At 38.3% G+C, this 23,753-nt stretch overlaps 1 protein-coding gene across 2 annotated transcripts in view; it reads left to right on the top strand.

Annotated features, from left to right (window-relative positions):
- dnah3 (dynein axonemal heavy chain 3) overlaps positions 1-23,753 on the top strand; it is a 50,192-nt gene that overhangs the window by 19,743 nt on the left and 6,696 nt on the right. For both annotated transcript variants that reach the window (XM_082183394.1, XM_082183395.1), the window contains 35 exons: positions 114-230; positions 536-715; positions 1,213-1,349; positions 1,464-1,665; positions 1,853-1,945; positions 2,024-2,134; positions 2,774-2,888; positions 3,471-3,669; positions 3,814-3,922; positions 4,034-4,147; positions 4,984-5,160; positions 5,408-5,499; positions 5,606-5,825; positions 5,904-6,038; positions 6,354-6,465; positions 8,363-8,604; positions 8,687-8,787; positions 10,576-10,681; positions 10,761-10,890; positions 10,993-11,229; positions 11,526-11,629; positions 13,483-13,777; positions 14,138-14,317; positions 14,408-14,531; positions 14,776-14,932; positions 15,026-15,169; positions 15,485-16,151; positions 16,574-16,739; positions 16,831-17,047; positions 17,373-17,555; positions 18,621-18,819; positions 18,949-21,090; positions 21,694-21,919; positions 22,416-22,660; positions 23,369-23,485. In XM_082183394.1, coding sequence (XP_082039520.1) covers positions 114-230; positions 536-715; positions 1,213-1,349; positions 1,464-1,665; positions 1,853-1,945; positions 2,024-2,134; positions 2,774-2,888; positions 3,471-3,669; positions 3,814-3,922; positions 4,034-4,147; positions 4,984-5,160; positions 5,408-5,499; positions 5,606-5,825; positions 5,904-6,038; positions 6,354-6,465; positions 8,363-8,604; positions 8,687-8,787; positions 10,576-10,681; positions 10,761-10,890; positions 10,993-11,229; positions 11,526-11,629; positions 13,483-13,777; positions 14,138-14,317; positions 14,408-14,531; positions 14,776-14,932; positions 15,026-15,169; positions 15,485-16,151; positions 16,574-16,739; positions 16,831-17,047; positions 17,373-17,555; positions 18,621-18,819; positions 18,949-21,090; positions 21,694-21,919; positions 22,416-22,660; positions 23,369-23,485 — 8,095 coding nt within the window. The remainder of the gene's footprint in view (positions 1-113; positions 231-535; positions 716-1,212; positions 1,350-1,463; positions 1,666-1,852; positions 1,946-2,023; positions 2,135-2,773; positions 2,889-3,470; positions 3,670-3,813; positions 3,923-4,033; positions 4,148-4,983; positions 5,161-5,407; positions 5,500-5,605; positions 5,826-5,903; positions 6,039-6,353; positions 6,466-8,362; positions 8,605-8,686; positions 8,788-10,575; positions 10,682-10,760; positions 10,891-10,992; positions 11,230-11,525; positions 11,630-13,482; positions 13,778-14,137; positions 14,318-14,407; positions 14,532-14,775; positions 14,933-15,025; positions 15,170-15,484; positions 16,152-16,573; positions 16,740-16,830; positions 17,048-17,372; positions 17,556-18,620; positions 18,820-18,948; positions 21,091-21,693; positions 21,920-22,415; positions 22,661-23,368; positions 23,486-23,753) is intronic.

The following is a 23,753-nucleotide window of genomic DNA, read 5'->3' as shown; positions in this document are numbered from 1 at the left end:
GATAAACTAAAATGATTATTATTAAAAAAAAATGTGGCTTTTATTTTAAACTACTGTTTATTTTAACAGCATTATTTTTCTATTGTTTGTGTGTGTGTATTTTGTTTGTGAAGGGTACAAGTGTTTTAGCGGCGGTCGATGATATTCAGCTGCTGTTGGATGATCACATCATCAAGACTCAGACTATGAGAGGGTCTCCATTCATCAAACCCATCGAGGCCGACGCAAAGGTTCACGACTCGTTCACCTGCACAGAATTAGCATAAGCATTTCTTGCCACAAAACAAGTTTCCATGACCATTTATTGTACCTTTAAGAAGTCTACATGTAAATAACCTGACTTCTGTGGAATGAGAAACGACAGTGCCAATGACAACTTGTGCAGTTTAGTTTCAATGAAATTAATTCTAGGTGGACTGGGGAAGAAGTTTTGAGTTGTGCATGTTACAGTATGACTCTGTAAATAATATGACCCTGTAAAATAATAATAAGACCCTCGACCTTTTGTGATAAATAGTTCTTTCTCTCTCATTAGACATGGGAGGAGAAGTTGCAGAGCATGCAGGAAATATTGGATACGATGTTGCAGTGTCAAAGCATGTGGATGTATCTCGAGCCCATCTTCAGCTCAGAGGACATCATCGCCCAGATGCCAGAGAATGGACGCAAGTTTGCCATCGTAGACAGTTACTGGAAAAACATTGTCGCTGAAGCGGTGAGTGTGATTGCATTTGTTATTAACTGTACACGACTGTACAGTACATACAGTAAAGCTAATGACCAGCACCTATATCTGACAACCATCAGGTTTAATAATAGCAAGTAAAGAGCACACGAAGATGTCCATATCCAAATCCATTGTTTTAATATGTAGTAAATACTGTCATTCCAACAGCTTAATGAGATAATAATTGAGCAGCAAATCAGCATATTAGAATGATTTCTGAAGGATCATGTGACACTGAAGACTGGAGTAATGATGCTGAAAATTCAGCTTTGATCACAGGAATAAATTATATTTTAAATATATTCAAACAGTCCTTTTAAATGGTAATAATATTTCACAATATTGCTGTTTTTACTGTATTTTTGATTAAATAAATGGGAGCCTTGGTGAGCATAAAGAAAAAAACAAACATAATTATTACAACCTTTTGACCGATAGTGTACATTATTGAGCATGCCATGTGTTTTTTTTATATTTTTTAACAGTTAAAGGACACACATGTATTGGTGGCCACAGAGCAGCCTAACATGCTGGGTCGCCTTCAGGAGTCCAACACATTTCTGGAGGAAATACAGCAGGGTCTGAACTCATACCTGGAAACAAAGAGACTCTTCTTCCCTCGGTGAGATTAAACTTGCAGATCTACCTCTTAAAGATGTTAAAACACCCTCAGGTATCTCAGTTTGATGTTCAGAGTCACTATAAATAAGTCACCTCTTTATTTCTCACTCTATAGGTTTTTCTTCTTATCTAATGATGAGATGTTGGAGATCTTGTCTGAGACGAAGGATCCACTGCGTGTTCAGCCTCATCTTAAGAAGTGTTTTGAGGGCATCGCTAAACTGGAATTCACCCCTGACCTGGAGATCACGGGAATGATCAGCTCAGAGAAAGAGATCGTCCCCTTTATAGAAACCATCTACCCTGCTAAAGCCAAGGTACAGACAGAGAGACAAATAAAAGGGGAGAATCTCAAGAAACCAAAACAAATTTTTTTTCCTTTATGTGAAATACAATTCTTATTTCTTTCTTTTGATTTTGGAGTAAAATATAAGCTTTTCATGTAAAGTTTCATGAGATTTCCTCGCTTGTGCAAATGTGTAATATGTTTCCTGTGAATTTTAGGGAATGGTTGAGAAGTGGCTTCTGCAGGTTGAAAACACGATGCTGATGAGCATCAGAGACGTCATTAAACAAGGAATGGAGCAGTACTCGGAGGTATAGACACACACAAAGACTTATAAACATGTATAATATGATCAGCGCATCATGTGTGTTTGATTCTGCATGTTTCAGATGCCTAGGAAGAAGTGGGTGCTGCTGTGGCCCGGTCAGGTCGTGATCTGTGCGTCCTGCATATTCTGGACCAGTGAAGTATCTGATGCTATACAGAACAACACACTTCCTGTGAGCACACGCACACAAATACAAACACATTCAGAGCAGATTTGATTATAGGGATATTTCACCGCTGGAAAGATGAATGTGTATTTAAATTGGGTCATTTATGTAGTAGAAATGTGAAATTATTTTAGAAGTTGGTGCCTTCTAGACTGAGAAAAGCCAGAAAATGTATTTTTGGCTCATGTGGATGAAAGACAACAACTCCCAGAATGCACTTGCTTCGCTGCTCTACGAGGACACTCCCAAGCCACGCCTACCGGTTACAGAGGGCAGAAATGATACAGCTAGGCTACTAGTCGACTCGAAACTGAAAAGACGGTGTTTTATCGTGAGCTCCCCCTATGGGCGGGTTGAACACATGCGGAACGAGCTCCTCCTACTGGCTGTAGTCTCTCGCCTCTGGACAAAAAAGCCTCCGATGACGATAAGTGACGATTTTTGCGTCATCTGAGGTTTTTTTCCATGATACACAATACAGAAATCTCTCGTCTCAGGGGCACATGAGGGAGGGAAGCACGGTCACTCGAAAATACTACCGGGTTTCTACTGATACAAAGCTTAATGCTAATCGGTGAAGTATCCCTTTAAGTGCTGCTGGTCTTTTTTTTTTGTGGTGAAAGTTCTGTTATGCATGTGTTTCAGGCTTACGTTGAGCAGAGTAATGCTCAGATCGCTGATATAGTTGAGCTGGTAAGAGGGAAGTTGCCAGGTGGGGCCAGGATGACTCTGGGTGCTCTTATCGTCATTGATGTTCATGGTAAATGCCATTTTCATCATGCCATGTTCAATGAACAGCACTTATTTGAAATAGAAATCTTTTGTAACATTATAAATGTCTCTCTTGTCACTTGCTGAATAAAAGAATATTATTGTTATTTTAAATCTTACTTGCTCCAAAGTTTTGAATGGTAGTGTGTCACGGTTTCCACAAAAATATAAAGCAGCAAAAACGTTTTTCCAACATTGATAATAATCAGAAATGTTTCTTGAGCAGCAAATCATCATATTAGAATGATTTCTGAAGGATCATGTGACACTGAAGACTGGAGTAATGATGCTGAAAATTCAGCTTTGATCTCAGGAATAAATTACACTTTAAAATATATTTTCATATAGAAAACCATTTTTTTTAAATTGTAATACTACTTCACAATATTAGTTTTTTTGGTGAGCATAAGAGACTTCTTTCAAAAACATAAAATTGTTTAATTATTCCAAACTTTTGAGCAGTAGTGTATTTGTTTGCAGAATGCATCAAATGGTCTCATCTATATTCCGTAGGTGTAGTCTCTGATGTCTAATATATAGTTCATGACTTTTGCCCCTTCGTTCCACGCAGCACGTGATGTTGTGTGCAAGCTGGCTCAGGATGGCGTTTCATCTCTGAATGATTTCCAGTGGATTTCCCAGCTGCGGTATTTCTGGGAAGACGGGGAGGTCATGTTGAGGATGATCACCACTGTGATCAGATATGGATACGAATATCTCGGCAATTCACCGCGCCTGGTCATAACACCACTAACTGATCGCTGCTACAGGTGCACTCACATAAACACACACTAAAACATTTTGATAATATTTAATTTTATTCCTAGTGTTGAGCTCTTTAATGATCCGGGGCCGTAGTTGTGGAGTTTTGAGTTATGTTACGTCTTTTATGCTGAATGCTGATTGGTCCTCAGGACTCTGATGGGCGCTTTGAAGCTGAATCTGGGCGGAGCTCCAGAGGGTCCTGCGGGAACTGGAAAAACGGAGACGACTAAAGATCTGGCCAAAGCGCTCGCCAAACAGGTGCTCAAAAGGATTTTACGGCGTAGATAAAGCTACTATTTCAGTTTGATCTCTGATTACTATTGTTAATGTTATTGTATGTAAGTGACAAACGTGTAAATGTGTGTTTAGTGTGTGGTGTTCAACTGTTCTGATGGTCTGGACTACAAAGCTATGAGTAAGTTTTTCAAGGGTCTGGCACAGTCTGGAGCGTGGGCATGTTTCGACGAGTTCAACCGTATAGAGGTCAGTACTGCAGAATAAAACGCCATAGCTTCACCACAGATTATCAAAAAGAGTGGTAATGTGACCGCTGAATTAACAAATTAAAGGGGTGGTTGAATATGATTTCACTTTTCTAACTTTAGTTAGTGTGAGCATAAACAACTGTTTGAGCATAAACAACATCTGCAAAATTACGACGCTCAAAGTTCAAAGCAAAGGGAGATATTTGCTTTTAAAGAAATCGCTTTTTAAGGACTACAACAAACGACTGGTAGAGACTACACCACATTCCTCCCGGGTTAGTGACATCACCAACCCTAAAATTTACATAAACCCCGCCCCTGGGAACGCGATTTATAGATTATCATGACAGAATCTGCTAATCAGTGACTAGAAGATAACTACACATAAGCTACATAAATTCACCTACTAACCATTCAGAAATGTTGTCTACATGTTGTCACTTCTTCTTGAGTCTCTCCATCTTTCTGACTTTGGTTTGAACATAAAAGGCTAAAAGTTTTTGAAATTTCCAGTGCATCTCTGTGTGAGGTAAAAGGACAGAAGCTGTTGAAGCTCCGCCCTCTGTGCCGGGAGCAGCAGCTCATTTGCATTTAAAGGAACGGACACAAAACTGTGTGTTTTTGCTCACGCACAAAAAATGACAACTTTAACATGCTATATAAAAATATCTGTGGGGTATTTTGAGCTAAAACTTCACATACACACTCTGGGGACATCGAAGACTTATTTTACATCTTGTTAAAAGGTCATTATACCACCCCTTTAAGCATGCATGTTAACCCTTATCTGTTTGCCTATCAGCTTGTCTCTCTGTGTTTGTCGCTCTCTTTCAGGTGGAGGTGTTGTCTGTGGTCGCTCAGCAGATTTTGAGTATTCAGCAAGCCATAATGCGAGACATGAAGACATTTATGTTTGAAGGAACCGAGCTCTCTCTCAACCCAACCTGCTGTGTGTTTATCACCATGAACCCAGGATACGCAGGCAGAGCAGAACTACCCGATAACCTGAAAGTAACCAAAAACAAACACGCTCATACATATTTACAGAGAAATACTTAATTAACACACCAAATACTTAATTATCATTTGTAAGATGTTCATTTTCAGGTTTCCATCTTGTAATTTTCTTGTTGTTTGGCTCCATTTGTAACACTTTGAGATAAACAAGAGCTTTACGGGGTTAAATTAATTTCAATAAAAAAAATGGGTCGTCATTATATTTTCACCATGTTTTGTGTCTATATTTGTATGTTTGTAGGCTTTGTTCCGCACAGTTGCAATGATGGTTCCGGATTATGGACTGATTGGAGAGATATCACTTTATTCAATGGGATTCACAGCTTCCCGGAGGTAAAATCAGGTCCAACCAGACAATAAAACTAAACTGTTTTTTAGTTTGGTGGGTACTATTATTTAAAGTTCCAGTTGTTTTACTGCCTGGTTTTGTGTTTTCCAGCCTGGCTCAGAAGATTGTGGCGACGTATCGCTTGTGCTCGGAGCAGCTTTCGTCTCAAGCGCACTACGATTACGGGATGCGTGCAGTGAAATCAGTCCTGACTGCAGCGGGAAACCTGAAACTCAAATACCCAGAGGAAGACGAGAGCGTTTTGCTGCTTAGAGCTCTCATGGATGTCAACATGGCCAAGTTCCTCGCGCAGGATTTACCACTGTTTCAGGTGTGTGAATGAAAATTGCATATTCATTTTGAATGAGTTTGCGTGTGGTTAATGATGGTGTGTTTGTATGTGTTTTAGGGAATCATCACTGATTTGTTTCCTGGAGTGGTTCTGCCCAAACCAGATTATGATTTACTGTTAAAAGCTTTGGACGACAACATCGCCAGGATGAAACTGCAGCCTGTACCGTGGTTCATCAGCAAAATTATACAAGTACGAAATCTGATCAGTCAATGAACATTTGTCTTTATACTCATTCATTTTTCCCCTTACAAATTCTGCCTTAAGATTCAAACATTTAGAAAGTAGTTTATATATGAGCACTGATCCAGCTAAAAATTTATTTTAAATACAAAATCATTATAAAATTAAATTTGAACTCTAAAATTTGATTGGGTGATCCTTTTTGAAGTTTGAAAGAATAAGCTAATTCTATGTTAATGGGACAAGTCAGACTTTGTTTTTAGAACTAAAACTGTCTGTTCAATAAAAAAAGCAAACAATTGAACAGTTTTATTGTGTGTGCAGGTGTATGAGATGATGCTGGTCAGGCACGGCTTCATGATTGTTGGCGAGCCAATGGGTGGAAAAACTTCAGCTTATAAAGTTCTGGCTGGAGCTTTGGGAGACCTTTATAAGGGTATTCAGGCCATAATAAGTTTGTTTTTTTGTTTTTAATTTTTTTATATGCGACCATTTTTTGAGAATGTGCAAGTTAAAATTGTATGTGGTCGCATTTGTGCGAGTGCATGGTCATGTAGCCTATACTACTAAGTTAAATTCACGCATGAATTTTCCTGCATTGAACTTGTTTTAGCGCCCGCCAAAGTGAATTTTTGTCCCGCCAAAGTCTTATTTGATCGGTGAGTAATGTAGATGAACTGCTGCAATTGTGACAGGACATGTTTATAACTGAAAGAACGAGCAGAGAGAGAGAGAGAGAGAGCTCCGGTCGCGCACGCACTCTCTCTCTTTGGAGCCAGGCGAAAGTGTAAACAAGACTTCACCGTCTCCAAACTAAGCGCTGTCTTGCTCTCTCTCCCTCGCACATATTAATCAAAATAAATCGACACGGTGGTAAAAGGTCGGAAGACCAAAGTTTCATGTGGAGCATTTGGAGATTTTTTTTTCCCCAGAATTACCGCTGGATGTGAATTGTGCTAAATAAGTTGCCTTATCTTCTCTGAAAAGCGTTCCGCACATTCAGCTGACATAAAAAAACACTTTAATTAAACGAAAAAAACTATCCAGTGATGAAATGTTTTCTGTGTTGACACAAATCTTGGATGTCTATGTCCTAACTGCTGGGATAATCACACAACGCGCATGACACGTCCAATTCGCGAACTAATGACTCATTTGAACCGATTCATTTTAATGAATGGTTAAAACAACTGATCTTTCCAACAGTGAACTCAGGAGACGTCTGAATCGGTGTATAACTAATCAGTAACACTTTACAATAAGGTTCTATACATAAATTACATTAAAAATACAGTTTTAAGCTTTAAAATAAATAAAACCACTTGTTTTTTGAAAAGCATATGACTACATTTTTCCACACAGTGCCATCAAGAATCGATAAGAGAATCTTTAAAGAATCAGATCGATAAGCAGAATCGTCAGTGGCATTGATATTGATAAAATCTTATCAATTCCAATCCCTATGTGAAGACAGTAAAATTATAATCAAACATTAAAGAACATAGGCTACATGTTTTTTTAATAGTTTTTTTTTTTTTAGAGTTAAAAGATTAAAACATTTTTCTAACTAACGCTAACATGAGGTCTTGTGTCACTGTCAGTCTTTTTACATCAGTGCAAAACTAGGGTAGATTAAGACCACTATTCATCAGCATTGATTAATCCCATGGCATGTAGCAAAAAAAAAAAGTGTGACCAAATCATATGCTGGTGCGACCAACTGAGAAAGTTGGTAGCACCAGTGCAACCAGTGGAAAAGTTAGTCTGGAGCCCTGTATTTAAAAAATATAATTTATTCCTGTGATGCAATGCTGAATTTTCAGCATCTTTACGGCAAACTTCAGTCACATGATCCTTCAGAAATCATTTTAATGTGCTGATTTGCTGCTCAATTATTATCAATTATTATTAGTGCAAAATTATTAATAATGGATATTTTTATTATCATTATTGAAACAGTTTTTGTTGCTTAATATTTTAGTGGAAACCGTGATAAAACAAAATCAGGATTCTTTGATGAATAGAAAGTTAAAAAGAACATCATTTATTTGTAATAAACATCTTTTGTAGCATCATAAATGTTTTTAAAAATGTGATTTTGATCAATTAATTTTTTTTTTTTTATGTATATTTGATCAAATAAATGCAGCCTTGCTTAGCATAAGAGACTTCTTTCAAAAACAAAAATATCTTAATTATTCCAAACTTGGGATTGTTAGTGTACATACATTTACATCGGCATATAAAAATAAATCAGTAAGTATTTGTTGACATGAAGTGGAGTCATAACCAAGCATGTAATCATGCTGTGTGTTTGTTATTTGTCTATATAGAAGGGCTGATGGAAGAGTTTGCGGTAGATTTCCGCATCATTAATCCGAAGGCGATCACTATGGGGCAGCTATATGGCTGTTTTGATCCAGTGAGTCACGAGTGGTCGGACGGCGTTTTGGCCACCTCATTCAGACAGCAGGCCCAGTGCACCACAGACGACCGTCAGTGGATCGTTTTCGACGGGCCTATTGATGCGGTCTGGATTGAGAACATGAACACCGTTTTAGATGATAACAAGAAGGTACATTTACATTTTTATTGTTGCAGAAAACATATCTGAAGGGGTTCAGTGCTGGTGTCTGATGTGTTTTGCTGTTGAACAGCTGTGTCTGATGAGTGGTGAGATCATTCAGATGAGTTCTAAAATGAGTCTGATCTTTGAGCCTGCGGATCTGGAACAGGCGTCACCGGCTACTGTGAGCAGGTAAACAACAAACACCCTCCTGCTCCACACTGTTAACACTAGTTCATCATACAATGCTCATGTGGAAGTATGAAAGTATATGAACATCAATAGAAGTACATCAATAGAAGCAGCACAATTGTTTTCAACATTTTGAGCAGCAAATCAGCATATTAGAATGATTTCTGAAGGATCATGTGACACTGAAGATTTGAGTAATGAGCCGCGTTTCCACCGAAATTACCCGGAACAATTTGTACCAGGAACTTTTTTCCCAGGAACTTTTTTTGCCCCAGACCGGTTGCTTTCTGCGTTTACACCGCGGTCTAAAGTACCGGGAAGGTAAACTGCGCGCAACTGCTCCTCCCAGTCTGCGACGGACATAATCAGTTGCGCCACATTTATAATTATGGAGGAGATTCAAACTGTGCTGCAGTTATGTATTGGTTTACTAACGAGGTAATTAACAAAACAAAATAGACGAGCACTGATACTAAAGCGTGTTCGGAAAGCTCGTATGCGTATAAAATTAGACAACGTATGTTATCAGTTATTGTGAGATGCATTGGACGAACGCGAAAAAAAAAATTCCTCTTTCGCAAATACACTTAAAAAAAGCCTGAACCCCGTCTATCAGTCATAAATAGTGACAGTCTTGTAAATAGTTGTTTGTTACTAACCTAACCTTGCAATAGATGACAATGTGTAAACATAATGACTTAATAATAAAAGCTGTGGCAGAAAAGAGACGAGCACTGATAAAGCGTGTTCAGTAAGCTCGTAATGCTAACGTTAGATATAAAATTTGTATGTTATCAGCTATTGCGGACATTGACCGTGAGATGGCTGGGACGAACGCGCAGAAAGTTTCCTCTTCCACAAATCCCCCTAATAAAGCCTGAAACTCGTCGCCAGTCCGCCAGTTTTTTTATTAAATTCCATATTTGCAGACAGACAACTCTGCATGAAGCCACGACACGAACCGCAATAGATTTTTTTAAAAGGGAGGTTAAAAATAAATAAAATGCTGCGTGGAATCATCCAACCAAAATGCGGCGTGAACACAACCAATCAGCTTGTGCAGCGCACAAGTCCCACCCCTGAAAGTTCCTGAACTTTGAAAAAGTACTACCTCATGAGCAGGGACTATCGGAGGGGGAAATATTTACCCGGAACTTCATTTAGACCCTGGTTCCTGCGGTGTAAACACATCGAGTACCAGCCCAAAGTTCCTAGTTCCTGGGGAAAGTTCCTGCGGTGGAAACGCGGCTATGATTCAGCTTTCAATCACAGGAATAAATTACATTATATTCAAACAGATTGTAAACAGTATTTCACAATATTACAGTTTTTATTATATTGTAGATCAATTAAATGCAGCAGAAGAGACTTGTTCAAAAACATTTAAAAATCGTGCTAACCCCATACATTTTAATGGTGATGTATGTCTGAATATTTCGCGATAAATCTCACAAACTGTACACTTAAAATTTTGAATAATTTTAGAATGTAATTGCATAATTTTATATAATAACATTGATTATAATCTCATATAGAGTGGTTAATTTCCTCATTAAAAAGAGGTTAAGTACATAGTCTTTTTTCTTGGTTTTGTTTCAGTATTTTTAATGATTTATTCTAAATATGAATTCATTTATAATTCAGATTCTCGTGATTACCATATTTTGTGAATATGTAAGCTTGCACCAGACTTTATTATCAAATGGGTGCATAAAATGTATTTTTCCACCCAAGTTGTTTTGCTTCAACATGTTTGATGGCTTTTAAGAGTGTATGCGTTGTGTTTAGGTGCGGAATGATCTATATGGAGCCGCATCAGTTGGGCTGGACTCCTCTGAGAGACTCCTACATGAACACATTACCTGAGAGCCTGGAAGATGAACACAGAACACTGGTGAGAAAGACACTCATGCACATGTTATAATGAATGCTTTTAAACATTTCTGAATGCCATTGTGTGTGTTTTGTTGAAGGTTTCTGAACTCTTTGACTGGCTTGTTCAGCCTTGTTTGGACTTTATATACCACGAGTGTGGATTCTTAGTCCAGACGTCACCCATTCACCTGGCCTATAGCCTGATGCGCCTGTATACCTGCCTACTGGGTACATACACACCAAAAAATGCACATTATACATATGTTTTAAGCTTTTTCAATCTGTTTGTTCATGTCACATCTGATTTGAGGAGTATGTTTATTTGTGCAGACGAGATTTTCCAGTCAGGAAAGGAAGGAGCAGAATCTATGACGAGTCAGCAGGTGACGCAGTGGCTGCAGGCTCTGTTCCTCTTCGCTGTGGTGTGGAGTCTGGGAGGAACCATCAACGGCAACAGCAGGATAAAGTTTGACACCTTCTACCGAAACCTTGTCATGGGCACAATCACCGGTCACCCACGACCCCAGAGTGTGAAACTCACCAAAAGCAATGTTTTCCCAGAGAGAGGTCCACATGATGTTTTTGGTTGACTATTTAATTACACGGTTCCTGCAGTCATGGAAACCCCAGAAATACAACAAAATAGTTGTGACTGAATATAAATATTTTCTCATAGTCCCTGCAGATTCTTAACTCGAAAAGAAGATATTTTAATGTTTAAAGGCATATTTTCCGGTATAAAAAACAAAAGTTAAAAAGAGAGCTGAGATTGATGCGAATAACATTATTAATTGGTTGACACCAATCAAGAGTCATATACAATATCATATACAATATCATCGTTTGTTCTGTTCTTCACACAGGCACCGTCTATGATTATTATTTCCATAAGGAGGGCCCTGGTCAGTGGAACAACTGGACAGAATCCATCTCTAAAGAGGACAGAGTCATACCAGCCAGCGCAAAAGTTAGTACATGCAAATCAGGGTTATTATAGTTGACTTGTAAAACTACAAGACCCCATCTAAAACCATAAAAAATTTGTTACTTGAAATAAAGTAAACATTAACTAAAATGAAAAATATATTTATATATTTTATTTCAGCTAGTTGCCCAAGCAACATTACTCATTTTCATTCAACTTGATGTGTACTATCATAACTAAAACTGAAATAAAAAGGAATAAAAGCTATATCTGCATATTTATCTCATAAAAATGACAAAAACACAAAAAAGCCATAAAAAATGTACTAAAATACAAATGGAAAATGTACAAATAAAAACTCATTCAAAAAATGTATAAAAACTAAAATAGTATCTTAAGCCCTATTCGGACGGGACTAGTTTTCCAAACGACGTTTGAGTTACAATTCTTATCAACCTACGTCTGTGATTTCATGTACGGATTCGGACGGGACTAACATCTCCGTGTTTATTACCGAGGTAGGAGTGTCTGTGTTTTACATGTGGGCATTGCAGAAGATCACGTGTTCAGAATGCGTGGATTGCGTATTAAAATTAAGCATTTTGAAATATAAAGTAAAACGTCCTAACGTATTTAGTGTTTTGTAAACATTTTATAAAAATTGTAGTATAAAAAAACTAAACATACATTTATCATCATGATTTTATAGAACTGGGTTCTTATAATAAACCCACTGGAATAAAAAGTTTTAACTTATACAATTTACACGTTATGTAATTAAGTGCAGAAATGAAAGTAATCTTACCTGAAACTGATATTACAGTAGCCAGTCTTAACAGTTTACGTGATTTGGCTCTTCTTGTTAATTTCATTTTTTTTATTTCTTCGCAGTGTAGCCTACCGAACACATCTACATCCATTATCGGTGCGCAAAAAGCAGAAACTTGAATACCGGTGCGATAGCGAGAGATTGTACGGTAGTTCACGTTGACCAAAACACACAAGAAAAAGCGTTTTTGAAAAAACATTTTCGGCAATCACAGACATTCGCATTCGGACGGGATTAGATTTCTCTGAGGACCGCTGAGTTTGACGAAAAACAGTAGGTAATTTGCTCTGGAATTTTTACAGAGGTCGTGTGAGAAAAAGACAGACATGGCAGATTCGGACAGGATTAAAATCTCAAAGTACGTCTGTGAAACAGAAATTTCTCTAACGTCCCCCTGTGAAACTAGTCCCGTCCGAATAGAGCTTTAGTGATATTAAAATAACATTAATACAAATATACACAATTATAATTGCTTTTGTAAATTTGTTGCAAAAAAAAATTCCCTTAGTCAAAAAACAGTTTTACCAGATTTAAATTGAGTTTTCAAATGTCATTTTTAAACACTTATATATTTTTTAAAAAGCAATAAAATATAAAGGTAACACTTTGAAATAAGGTCTTATTTATTAACATTAGTTACTGCATTAACCAACATGAGCTTACAACGAGCAATATATTTTTTTAAAGCATTTATAAACCATTGTTAATGTTAGATAATAAAAAATGAATATTCCTGTCAGTTCAGTGCGTGAACAGATGTTAACGGATACAACTTTTTATCTTAATGTATTAGTAAATGTTGAGATTAACATAATCTAGGATTAATAAATGCTGTAGAAGGTGTTGTTCATTGTTTGTTCATGTTAACAAATGAAACCTTATTGGAAAGTCTGAAAACTAATTCTAAATATATTCTTAAAGTAAGCCTGTAGAGGACGTTAGTGATGGCCCAGATCACTGTCTACCATGGGTGAATGAATCGAAGGGATTAATTCACAATCACACACATTCACAGTGTAAAGTTACTCTCTTTACATGTCCTGTGATGTCTCTGTCTCTCTCTCAGGTGTCTGATCTTATCATACCCACGGCAGAAACGTCACGGCAGCTCTTCTTCCTCAGGACGTACCTGTCACATGAAGTGCCCGTGCTGATTGTGGGACCCACAGGAACCGGCAAGTCTGTGATCAACAACAACTTCCTGATGTCGCTCCCAAAGGAGCGCTACACTCCCATCTGCATCAACTTCTCCGCCCGCACCTCTGCCAACCAAACCCAGGACATCATCATGTCCAAGCTGGACCGCCGCCGGAGGGGCGTGTTTGGCCCGCCGATGGGGAAGAAATGCATTATCTATGTTGGTAAGAACTAGATCTGGTACAAACACTGATTGAGTGAGCTAAGGCATTGCTGTCACTAATGCTGTAAATATAATAGTTTCACAAGTTCTGAAAAAGTTTCCCTTCAAAATAGTGGTTTAAGTTTGTGCTGATGTACATCTGCTTCATTAACTCATTTCTAGAGAATTAAATTAATGCACTGATAAAGAAATAAATACATAAACAGAGATATCAAAAGGTATGGATAAAGACCTAAGCCTTGTCTGTGAAACCGGAGGAATAAGTTATAAATACACTTTTATAAATATTCTACTACTTTCCTTTAATTTTGTGACCTTGCAGAGATTAAAACTGTCTTTGCTATTGTAAAACTTCCTGTAGATGATCTGAACATGCCTGCAAAAGAGATATACGGTGCTCAGCCGCCCATTGAATTGCTGCGGCAGTGGATCGATCATCATCATTGGTATGATAAAAAAGACACATCCAGATTGGACATTGAGGATGTGCTGTTTATGTCTGCTATGGGGCCCCCTGGTGGAGGGAGAAGTGACATTACAGGTAAATGTCTGATCCTAAATGCTTATAACAATATTAGCCTTAGTCAGTTTAGCTTCTTTGTCACTGTTTTGTGTCTTTCTTCCCTCACAGGGCGATTGACACGTCACCTAAACGTTATATCAATCGACACATTTGATGATGAGACTCTAGGGAACATCTTCACATCCATCACAGACTGGCACTTCAGCAATGGTTTTGATGCCTCGTTCTACAGGTGTGTGTTGAATCTGTTGATGTAAAGTGGCCCCACAAAAAGTATTTAGACACTCAAGTCCAACTCAAAAATGTGATTGCATTATATATATAAAAAGATCAAACCAATATTTTAGTGTCATATATTTAGAATACAAATAGCACAAGCACATTTACAAGCCAAACATTTGATGATTTGTTTTTGTAACCACTGTTTGGTAAAAGAAAAGAGATTAAACATGTCTGTGTATGTGTATTTGTTGTAGGTTGGGTAAAATCATGGTTCAAGCGACTATGGCTGTGTACAAGGATGCAATCGAGAGTTTCCTCCCAACACCGTCTAAATCTCATTATATTTTCAACCTGCGTGATTTTGCGAGGGTGATTAGGGGCGTAATGCTCTGTCCATCGACGCACATGCAGGTAAATGCACATATGTATGTTTCTATGTAAAGGCTAAGTAAATACACTAAATAGTTTACAGAATCTGAGTTTTGTGCTTCTTTTTTTCATCAGGAAGGAGATAAGCTGATCCGGTTGTGGATCCATGAGATCTATCGTGTGTTTTACGACCGACTGGTTGATAATGACGATAGAGAGAAATTTTTTAATATTGTTAAAGAGAGGACATTTGCATATTTCAAACAAACCATTCACAAGGTAATAGATACATAGTCATATTTTGCCAAATTATTTTAAATAAATGATAATTGTATCTAATTATACACAATTTTTTTTAAAGACAATTAAATTTAAACCACAGTATTTTAAAACAATTATTTATTTATAATAATAAAACATTTTTATTTATGCAAACATACCTTTTAAATTTGAGGTAAAACATGACCTGTGCAATTTGCAATTAATTATTTTAAATCAAATAGATCTGGGTATCTAGTTGTTGTTTTTTATACTACACTTTGCTTTAGATGATTTTCTAAACATGTATTCACGTGTTTCTTTTCACCTGTCCAGCTTCTCTGTCATCTCACTCCGTCTGGTAATGTCGAAGATGACAGCATTCGCAGCCTGTTTTTTGGTGACTACGCCAAACCAGACTCGGCCAATAAACCGTATGACGAGATCACAGATCTAAGCACATTAACCGAGGTGATGGATTTCTACCTCAGGGAGTTCAATAACATCAGCAAAGCACCCATGAACCTTGTCATGTTTCAGTTCGCCATCGAACACATCTCACGAATCTGCCGTGTGCTGAAACAAGACAACGGTCACCTGCTGCTGGTGGGTATCGGCGGATCAGGGCGACAGAGCACCACCAAACTCGCCACCTTTATCAATGACTACGAGCTGTTTCAGATCGAACTGACCAAGAACTACAGCATGTCGGACTGGCGTGACAATCTAAAGCACTTGATGCTGAAAGCAGGGATAGAGGGGAAGAAAACAACATTTCTCTTCAGCGACAACCAGATCAAGGATGAAGCCTTCGTCGAGGACATCAACATGCTGCTGAACACAGGAGACGTGCCAAACATCTTCCCAGCGGACGAGCGTGCGGACATCATCGAAAAAATGCAGGGAATTGCCCAAATGGAAGGGAAGAAGATTGACGTCACACCACTCTCCATGTACAACTTCTTTATCGACAAAGTTAAAGCCAATCTTCATATAGTTCTTGGTACTGTTTATATTATATCATATTTTATATATTTATTTATTTAACCAGGACAGAAACCTCTCTGAGAGGTCGCTTTTACTGGCCAAGATAGCAAATTAACTTATACACAAAAGAAGAACAGCATACACAATTAATCAAATTATATAAAAATAAAGTATATGTTATTTTATTGTTTGTTTATTTAGTAAATATATTTATATATCATATAATTTATATATTATGTTATATTATATAATAATAGTATACTAATTATATATTTATACTGTATATAAAATAATGTATATTTATCTATATATTATAATGGTATTTATGTATTGTTATTATATATGTCAATTATCACAGTTATAAGTTATTTGTACTATATTTATATACTGTATATAGTTATTTTTATTTGTAAACTGTATGCATGTTTGTCCCAATAGCAATGAGCCCAATAGGTGAAGGCTTCCGCAATCGTCTCAGGATGTTCCCGTCTCTGATCAACTGCTGCACCATAGACTGGTTTCAGGCCTGGCCCAAAGATGCTCTCGAAATGGTTGCCAACAAGTTCCTCGAGGATCTGGACCTGGAAGACAACACCAGGATAGAGTGCGGTCATAAGCCAGATTTTATTACCTTTTAACAAATGATAGTATTGAAATATAAAGGTCTCACATTGTCTGCTTTGCATTATTCTCAGGGTGGTGGAAATGTGTAAAACGTTCCAGGAGAGTGTGCGAGAGATGTCTGAGCGCTATTACTCCCAGCTGCGCAGACATAATTACGTCACTCCTACTTCTTACCTGGAGCTCATCCTGACCTATAAAGCCTTGCTCAGTTCCAAACGCAACGAGGTGAACGAGCTCAAGAATCGCTACATCATCGGCTTGCAGAAACTTGACTTTGCTGCTTCTCAGGTGTGACAGAAAATGTGAATGCTTTACCTGTCACTTCATAACACTTCATTTCATTATGTTCATCTGCTCTTCTATTCTATATAATGTTATTTAAATGGCAAATATTTGATTTTCAATATCAATTAAAAATGTAAAATAGAACCATTTTCACAGGTGGTCTCAGATAAATAATGTAGATTTCAGTAAATCGAGATATACATATATATATATTTTAATCATTGTGATTATTTTAATCAATGAGAGCCCATTTTTTGATAATGTACATAGTTATTAGTCATGAATATATTGATGTTGACAGTGTTGTATGTGTATATGTGATGTGCAGGTAGCAGTCATGCAGCAGGAGCTCACAGCTCTACAGCCGGAGCTAATCGAGACCGCAAAGCAGACTGATCAGATGATGGTGAAGATAGAAAAAGAGACCGTTGAGGTGGATGCTAAGAAAAAGCTTGTCAGTGCCGATGAGAAAGTCGCCAATGATGCAGCAGCTGCTGCTAAAGCGATTAAGGTATAACTGATGATGGGGAAAATGGAAAATGTATATCTAAGGCTCACTAAAATAATCCATGCAGGTGTCTGAATGCAAACCCAATTTCAAATCAATTTCATGTATTAGAAATGTAGAAATAAAAAAATATATTAGAATGCAATTTATAACACAATGCAAGTATAATACAGTCTTATTCCAGGAACCTTTGTCATTGAGGAAAAAATAAGTTCAATGAACTGTCATCATGTTTGTGATGAAAGTGACACTGTTTTTCATGTGTAATACTGTAAAGCTGCTTGCTTTAAAACAATCTATCGTAAAAAACAAAACAAAAAAGTTATATATAATTAAACTTGATGTGACTTGACTGGAGTGCCGAATTGCAAAGCTTGTACTTATGCATACTTTTTTAGAGTGTGTTCCGGCCTCAAAGCTTTAGATGCGCAAGTGAAAAAAACAATACAGATTTTTTCATGTTGCTGAATTTTCCTTTAGTCTTTTTATCCACTTGATCCACTCGATATTCGATATGCGATACGATAATGCTTAAAGTGTGTAAAATAAACTTAAATTATCTTTAAAATTATATAACCTACATACGTGTTTCACATTCTTTTTGTGACAAGAAAACATCTCTACAACTTCTGAAAGTGAACATCAGTGTTTTACTGTAGCATAAGAAGTGTTATTTTAACATCAGTGTAAACCACTGGGTTCAGGGGTTCAGGTTATCCTACATTAGGTTTATTTAACAACAGAAACTGAATAATCAAATGTAAAAATAAAACACTGCTTAGTTTTCACTGTATGAATTAAATATATACTGATTCTTATTAAAGCTACAAAAGTTATTCAGCCAAGAGCAGTGAGTGATTTTCTCTTTGTCTTTTGTTCATGACCCCAGTTATTGCAAGCCGTTGCGATATGCATATCACGATGTATACATTTGCGATATTTCGATAATTTCAATATATTGTGCAGCCCTAAATTTGAGCATAGGATGCGGTGGTTTGTGAGATGAGGTAGACACTTTGCTAAAGCTACGATTGAGAAGTTTAAATCAATGAATTTATTGTCTGATAGGATGAGTGTGAGGGGGATCTTGCAGAGGCGATGCCAGCGCTGGAGGCGGCTCTTTCTGCTCTGGACACACTGAAGCCGGCTGATATTACTGTCCTGAAGACGATGCAGAATCCGCCTGGTCCCGTCAAACTCGTCATGGAATCCATCTGTGTCATGAAGGGAATTAAACCAGAGAGGAAACAAGACCCTGGTGGATCAGGTATGAGAATGATTTTTGTCTGTCCTGAACACTGCATTGGTTGAAGGTCACATTAAACCAGCTAAGATCACCATTTGCCAGCATCTTAAGCTATTCTGTTCTCTTTTTTTATTTGCTTTATTTACACAGGTAAGATGGTTGAAGACTTCTGGGGGCCATCTAAGAAGCTTCTAAGTGATATGAAGTTCCTTGAGAGCCTCAAAACATTCAACAAGGACAACATACCTGCCGCTAACATCAAGAAAATCAGAGAAAAGTTTATAGACCACCCAGACTTTCAGCCCTCAATAATCAAAAGCGTGTCTTCTGCCTGCGAGGGCCTTTGCAAATGGGTGCGTGCCTTGGAAGTGTATGAGCGTGTGGCCAAGGTTGTCGCCCCCAAGAAAGAGAAATTAAAAGAAGCAGAAGACGAGCTAGCTGTGCAGATGCAGATGTTAACCATAAAACGTGCCGAGCTGAAGGAAGTGGAGGATCGTCTGCAGGCATTAAATGACACGTTCGAAGGGATGATACAGAAGAAAAAAGACCTAGAAGCAAACATCGAGCTCTGTTCCCAGAAGCTAATACGAGCTGAGAAACTAATCGGTGGCCTGGGAGGAGAAAAAGACAGATGGACAGAGGCTGCGCGGCTCCTCGGCATCAAATACACCAACTTGACCGGCGACGTGCTTTTGTCCTCGGCTACAGTGTCGTATCTTGGAGCATTCACCGTCGATTATCGCGTGGAGTGTCAGCGGAAATGGCACGAGCTGTGCAGTGAGAAGAAGGTGCCATGTTCAAAGGACTTCACGCTTAGCAACACTCTCGGAAACCAGGTGTCGATCCGTTCGTGGCAGATCTCTGGATTACCCGTGGACTCGTTTTCCACCGACAACGGAATCATCGTCTCAAACTCTCGCCGTTGGCCACTCATGATCGACCCTCAGGGCCAAGCCAACAAGTGGATCAAAAACATGAACAAGGCTAACAAACTCTCTGTCATCAAGCTCTCAGATGGCAACTACATCCGTACCCTCGAGAACGCCATTCAGTTTGGCACACCGGTCCTCCTGGAGAATGTCGGCGAGGAGCTGGACGCAGTTTTAGAGCCGGTTCTCCTGAAACAGACCTTTAAGCAGCAGGGCGTGGAATATATGAGACTGGGCGAGAACACCGTGGAATATTCAGTCGACTTCCGGTTCTACATAACAACAGGGTTGAGGAATCCGCATTACTTGCCGGAGGTGGCGGTCAAAGTGTGTCTGTTGAACTTCATGATCACGCCGTTGGGTCTGGAAGATCAGCTGCTGGGGCTCGTCGCCGCCAAAGAGAAACCAGAACTCGAGGAGAAGAAAAATCAGCTGATTCTCGAAAGCGCAGCCAGTAATAAACAGCTGAAGGAGATCGAGAACCAAATCCTGGAGGTGCTTTCTTCTTCCGAAGGGAACATCCTAGAGGACGAGGCTGCCATTAAGGTCCTCTCATCATCTAAGGTGCTGTCAGAAGAGATATCCGAGAAGCAGAAGATCGCAATCGTGACTGAAAATGAGATTGACGAAACGCGAATGGGTTACCGGCCTGTTGCAGAACACTCGTCCATTCTGTTCTTCTGCATCTCGGATTTGGCGAACATCGATCCCATGTACCAGTACTCTCTCACGTGGTTCATCAACCTGTACCTGCACTCCATTGCTCACAGCACACCTAGCGACGACCTACAGACCCGCATAGCCAACATCCTAGATCACTTCACCATGCGCGTTTACTATAACGTGTGCCGCTCTCTGTTCGAGAAGGACAAGCTGCTGTTCTCCTTGCTTTTGACCGTTGGCATCATGCAGGGAAAAGGTCAGGTCGACGACACCGTCTGGCGCTTCCTTCTCACAGGAGGCGTTGCTCTGGAAAACCCGTTCCCCAACCCTGCCCCGGAGTGGCTTTCAGACAAATCATGGTCCGAAATAGTCCGGGCTTCCCAACTTCCCCGTCTCAAAGGATTGTTTGAGCATGTGCAGGAGAACATTGCGCCATGGAAGCAGATTTACGACTCTGGTCATCCGCAGGACGAGGAGTTACCCGGGAAGTGGTGCGAGGTTGTGGGCATGGAGCGCATGGTGGTGCTGCGCTGCTTCAGACCGGATAAACTTGTGCTGGCGGCACAGCAGTTCATTGTGGACAATATGGGCCGGGCGTTCATCGAGCCACCGACCTTCGACCTGGCGGAAAGCTACAGTGATTCCAACTGCTGTTCGCCGCTCATCTTCGTCCTCTCTCCAGGAACAGACCCTACAGCAGGTGCTTTTTTATAATATATTATTGTTCCTTCTGATATATATACAACATTAGTCATTTTGTTTGGAAAATTTCATATAATATTACAGGTTTCGTTAATATTTTGAATCAGTTTTTATTTTTATTTTGTTTTTATTTAATTTTAGTTAAAGTTTTAGTTTTCATTTTTATCATTTTTTTTTAAATGTCTATATAGATTTAATTAATTTAATACATTTTTATTTCAGTTTTAGTGCTTCAAATTAAACTAAATGAAAATGAGAAGTTTTTTTATATTTTATTAATGTTAAAATTTTTATTTTATTTCAAGACACTCAGCAGATTATTGCACTGCAAAAAATTAAAGTATGAAAAAGTTTTTGTAAATTTATTGTAAATCAAATGTATGTTTTATTTGATATAAAATATATACTTTACCAAATAATTGTTACTTTTAATAACTTTAAATAATTTTCTCATGATACTCAAATGATGGTCTTGAAGGCCAATGTAAAATCGGGGCAATCTGTAATATTATAAGAAATAATATCGCTTTATATGATTGTTTCAGCACAGACCTAAACATTTACAATTAAATGATGTTATTTCCCTCTTTGTCTTACCCAGGACTGCTGAAGTTTGCAGATGACTTGGGCATGGGCGGCAGTAAGACCCAGACGATCTCTCTCGGTCAAGGTCAAGGTCCAGTAGCTGAGCAGCTCATCAAGGTCGCGCTGACCAACGGCGACTGGGTCGTTCTGCAGAACTGTCATCTCGCAACCAGCTGGATGCCAGCCTTGGAGAAGATTTGCGAGGAGGTCATCACACCTGAAAACACACACACCAGCTTCAGGTAAAAATTGTGCCGTTTCAAAATAAAGCAAATCACACACAATTTCAACATGAAGTTGCAAAGGACATATTTAATAAAAAACATTTTTTTAAAGAAATTAAAATGAAGCGTGTCATAAGATTTTTGCATTGTGATGTTATTTTTTTATGACAATTAAGCACGTTTCCCCCCAAATTCTCATTACAGTAATACAATTATGCAAATCATCCTACACAATTATTTTCAAATCAGCTTAAAATAGATGCAGTAAAATAAACACTAGCATTATGTATACCTACTAATTAAATAATATTTAATTATTATAAATAACATTTATCATTATATGAATGTTTGCATTACAGTAATTACTGTACAATGAGATTAAAAAAGAAAGAAAATTACCACCTTTTCTGTGGTAATCAGCATTTATTGAAACAAATTTTGAAACATTTACTGAGACAAAAAATGTCCCAATTACTTACCCAATATTCCTAACCCCAAACTCTTTGTGTTTTAGGTTGTGGTTGACCAGTCAACCATCTGATAAGTTTCCAGTGAGTGTTTTGCAGAATGGGGTGAAGATGACGAATGAGCCTCCCAAAGGACTGAGGGCAAATTTACTGCGTTCTTACCTCAGCAATCCCATCTCAGACCCCGCCTTCTTCAACAGCTCCGCTAAGCAGGACATCTGGCAGAAGCTGCTGTTCGGCCTGTGTTTCTTCCACGCTCTGGTACAGGAGAGGAGAACGTTCGGCCCACTCGGTCAGATATGCATCTTTTTTTTCTTTTCTTTTTTTGCGATTTTAGGCATTACAGGGATTATTCAAAACAAATAAATAGAAAAGAACAACGGGAGGAAACACGTCACAAATCAAACATACAAGTGAAACATGAAACCTCCATCTGTATCCCTTAGATATTTATCTTTAATGCAGTTAGCTTTCCTGTCTGTAATCCTTAATTTAATTTAGCCCCCATCGTTAGAGAACAAGCTGCTGTGATGCTATCATCAATCTACCTGATCTAATCTTTTCTAAACATGCATTATATACTGTACAGCCACAATCAAATGGCAGTTTTATAGGCAGAGGCAGCTATAAGTTCAATTGATTCCCCTAAAAAAAAATATCAACACTATTATAAAACCAAGCTCGTCTAATATAACTCCCTTCTATTTATCTATATGATCTGGATATTATTAGGACAATCAAATAAAGCATGCACATCCAAAAAAAAAAACTTGTTGGTAAACTGTTGCTGTTAAAAACATATAATAAGCTCACCAAAACAAATGTGATGTTTAAAGCTACATGTTCTTCATCAGACTCTTTTTGGTGAGCTCATTAAATGTGTTTGGGAACCACAGTGTTGACTTTTGTATTTTGTAAGATTAATTTCCTGATGTCATTCATATCTTCTATAGTGGCATTAAAGGTGTGTTCAATCTTCTCTCTTCATCTTTCTCTGCAGGTTGGAATATTCCATACGAGTTTAATGAGTCTGACTTGAGAATCAGCATTCGTCAGATCCAGATGTTCCTGGACGAGTATGAAGAGGTTCCGCTGGACGCCCTCGCGTATCTGACAGGTGATTAAGCAAGCAACCGCCCTGATAATCATAGTAAACACATAGCAGTGTGCTAACAGCCACTCAGAACCCCCCTTAGTAATCACATAGCAACACCCTAGCATTATGGTGGTCAGTTTTGTATAGGTGATCACCACTCTCTTCTTCAGAAAATGCAAAAATACTGGCTAGTTACTGGCAGTATTGTTTTTTGCAATACAAACACATCTTAACATGTACAGTATTTGATGAAACGCAGTTGCATTGTTTCAACACTTGAGCTGATGTT

Source organism: Leuciscus leuciscus, assembly GCF_965113295.1.
Source record: "Leuciscus leuciscus genome assembly, chromosome: 11".
Taxonomy (NCBI): domain Eukaryota; kingdom Metazoa; phylum Chordata; class Actinopteri; order Cypriniformes; family Leuciscidae; genus Leuciscus; species Leuciscus leuciscus.
The sequence above is the reverse complement of the archived record's forward strand: the minus strand, read 5'-3'. Positions and strand labels throughout refer to the sequence as shown.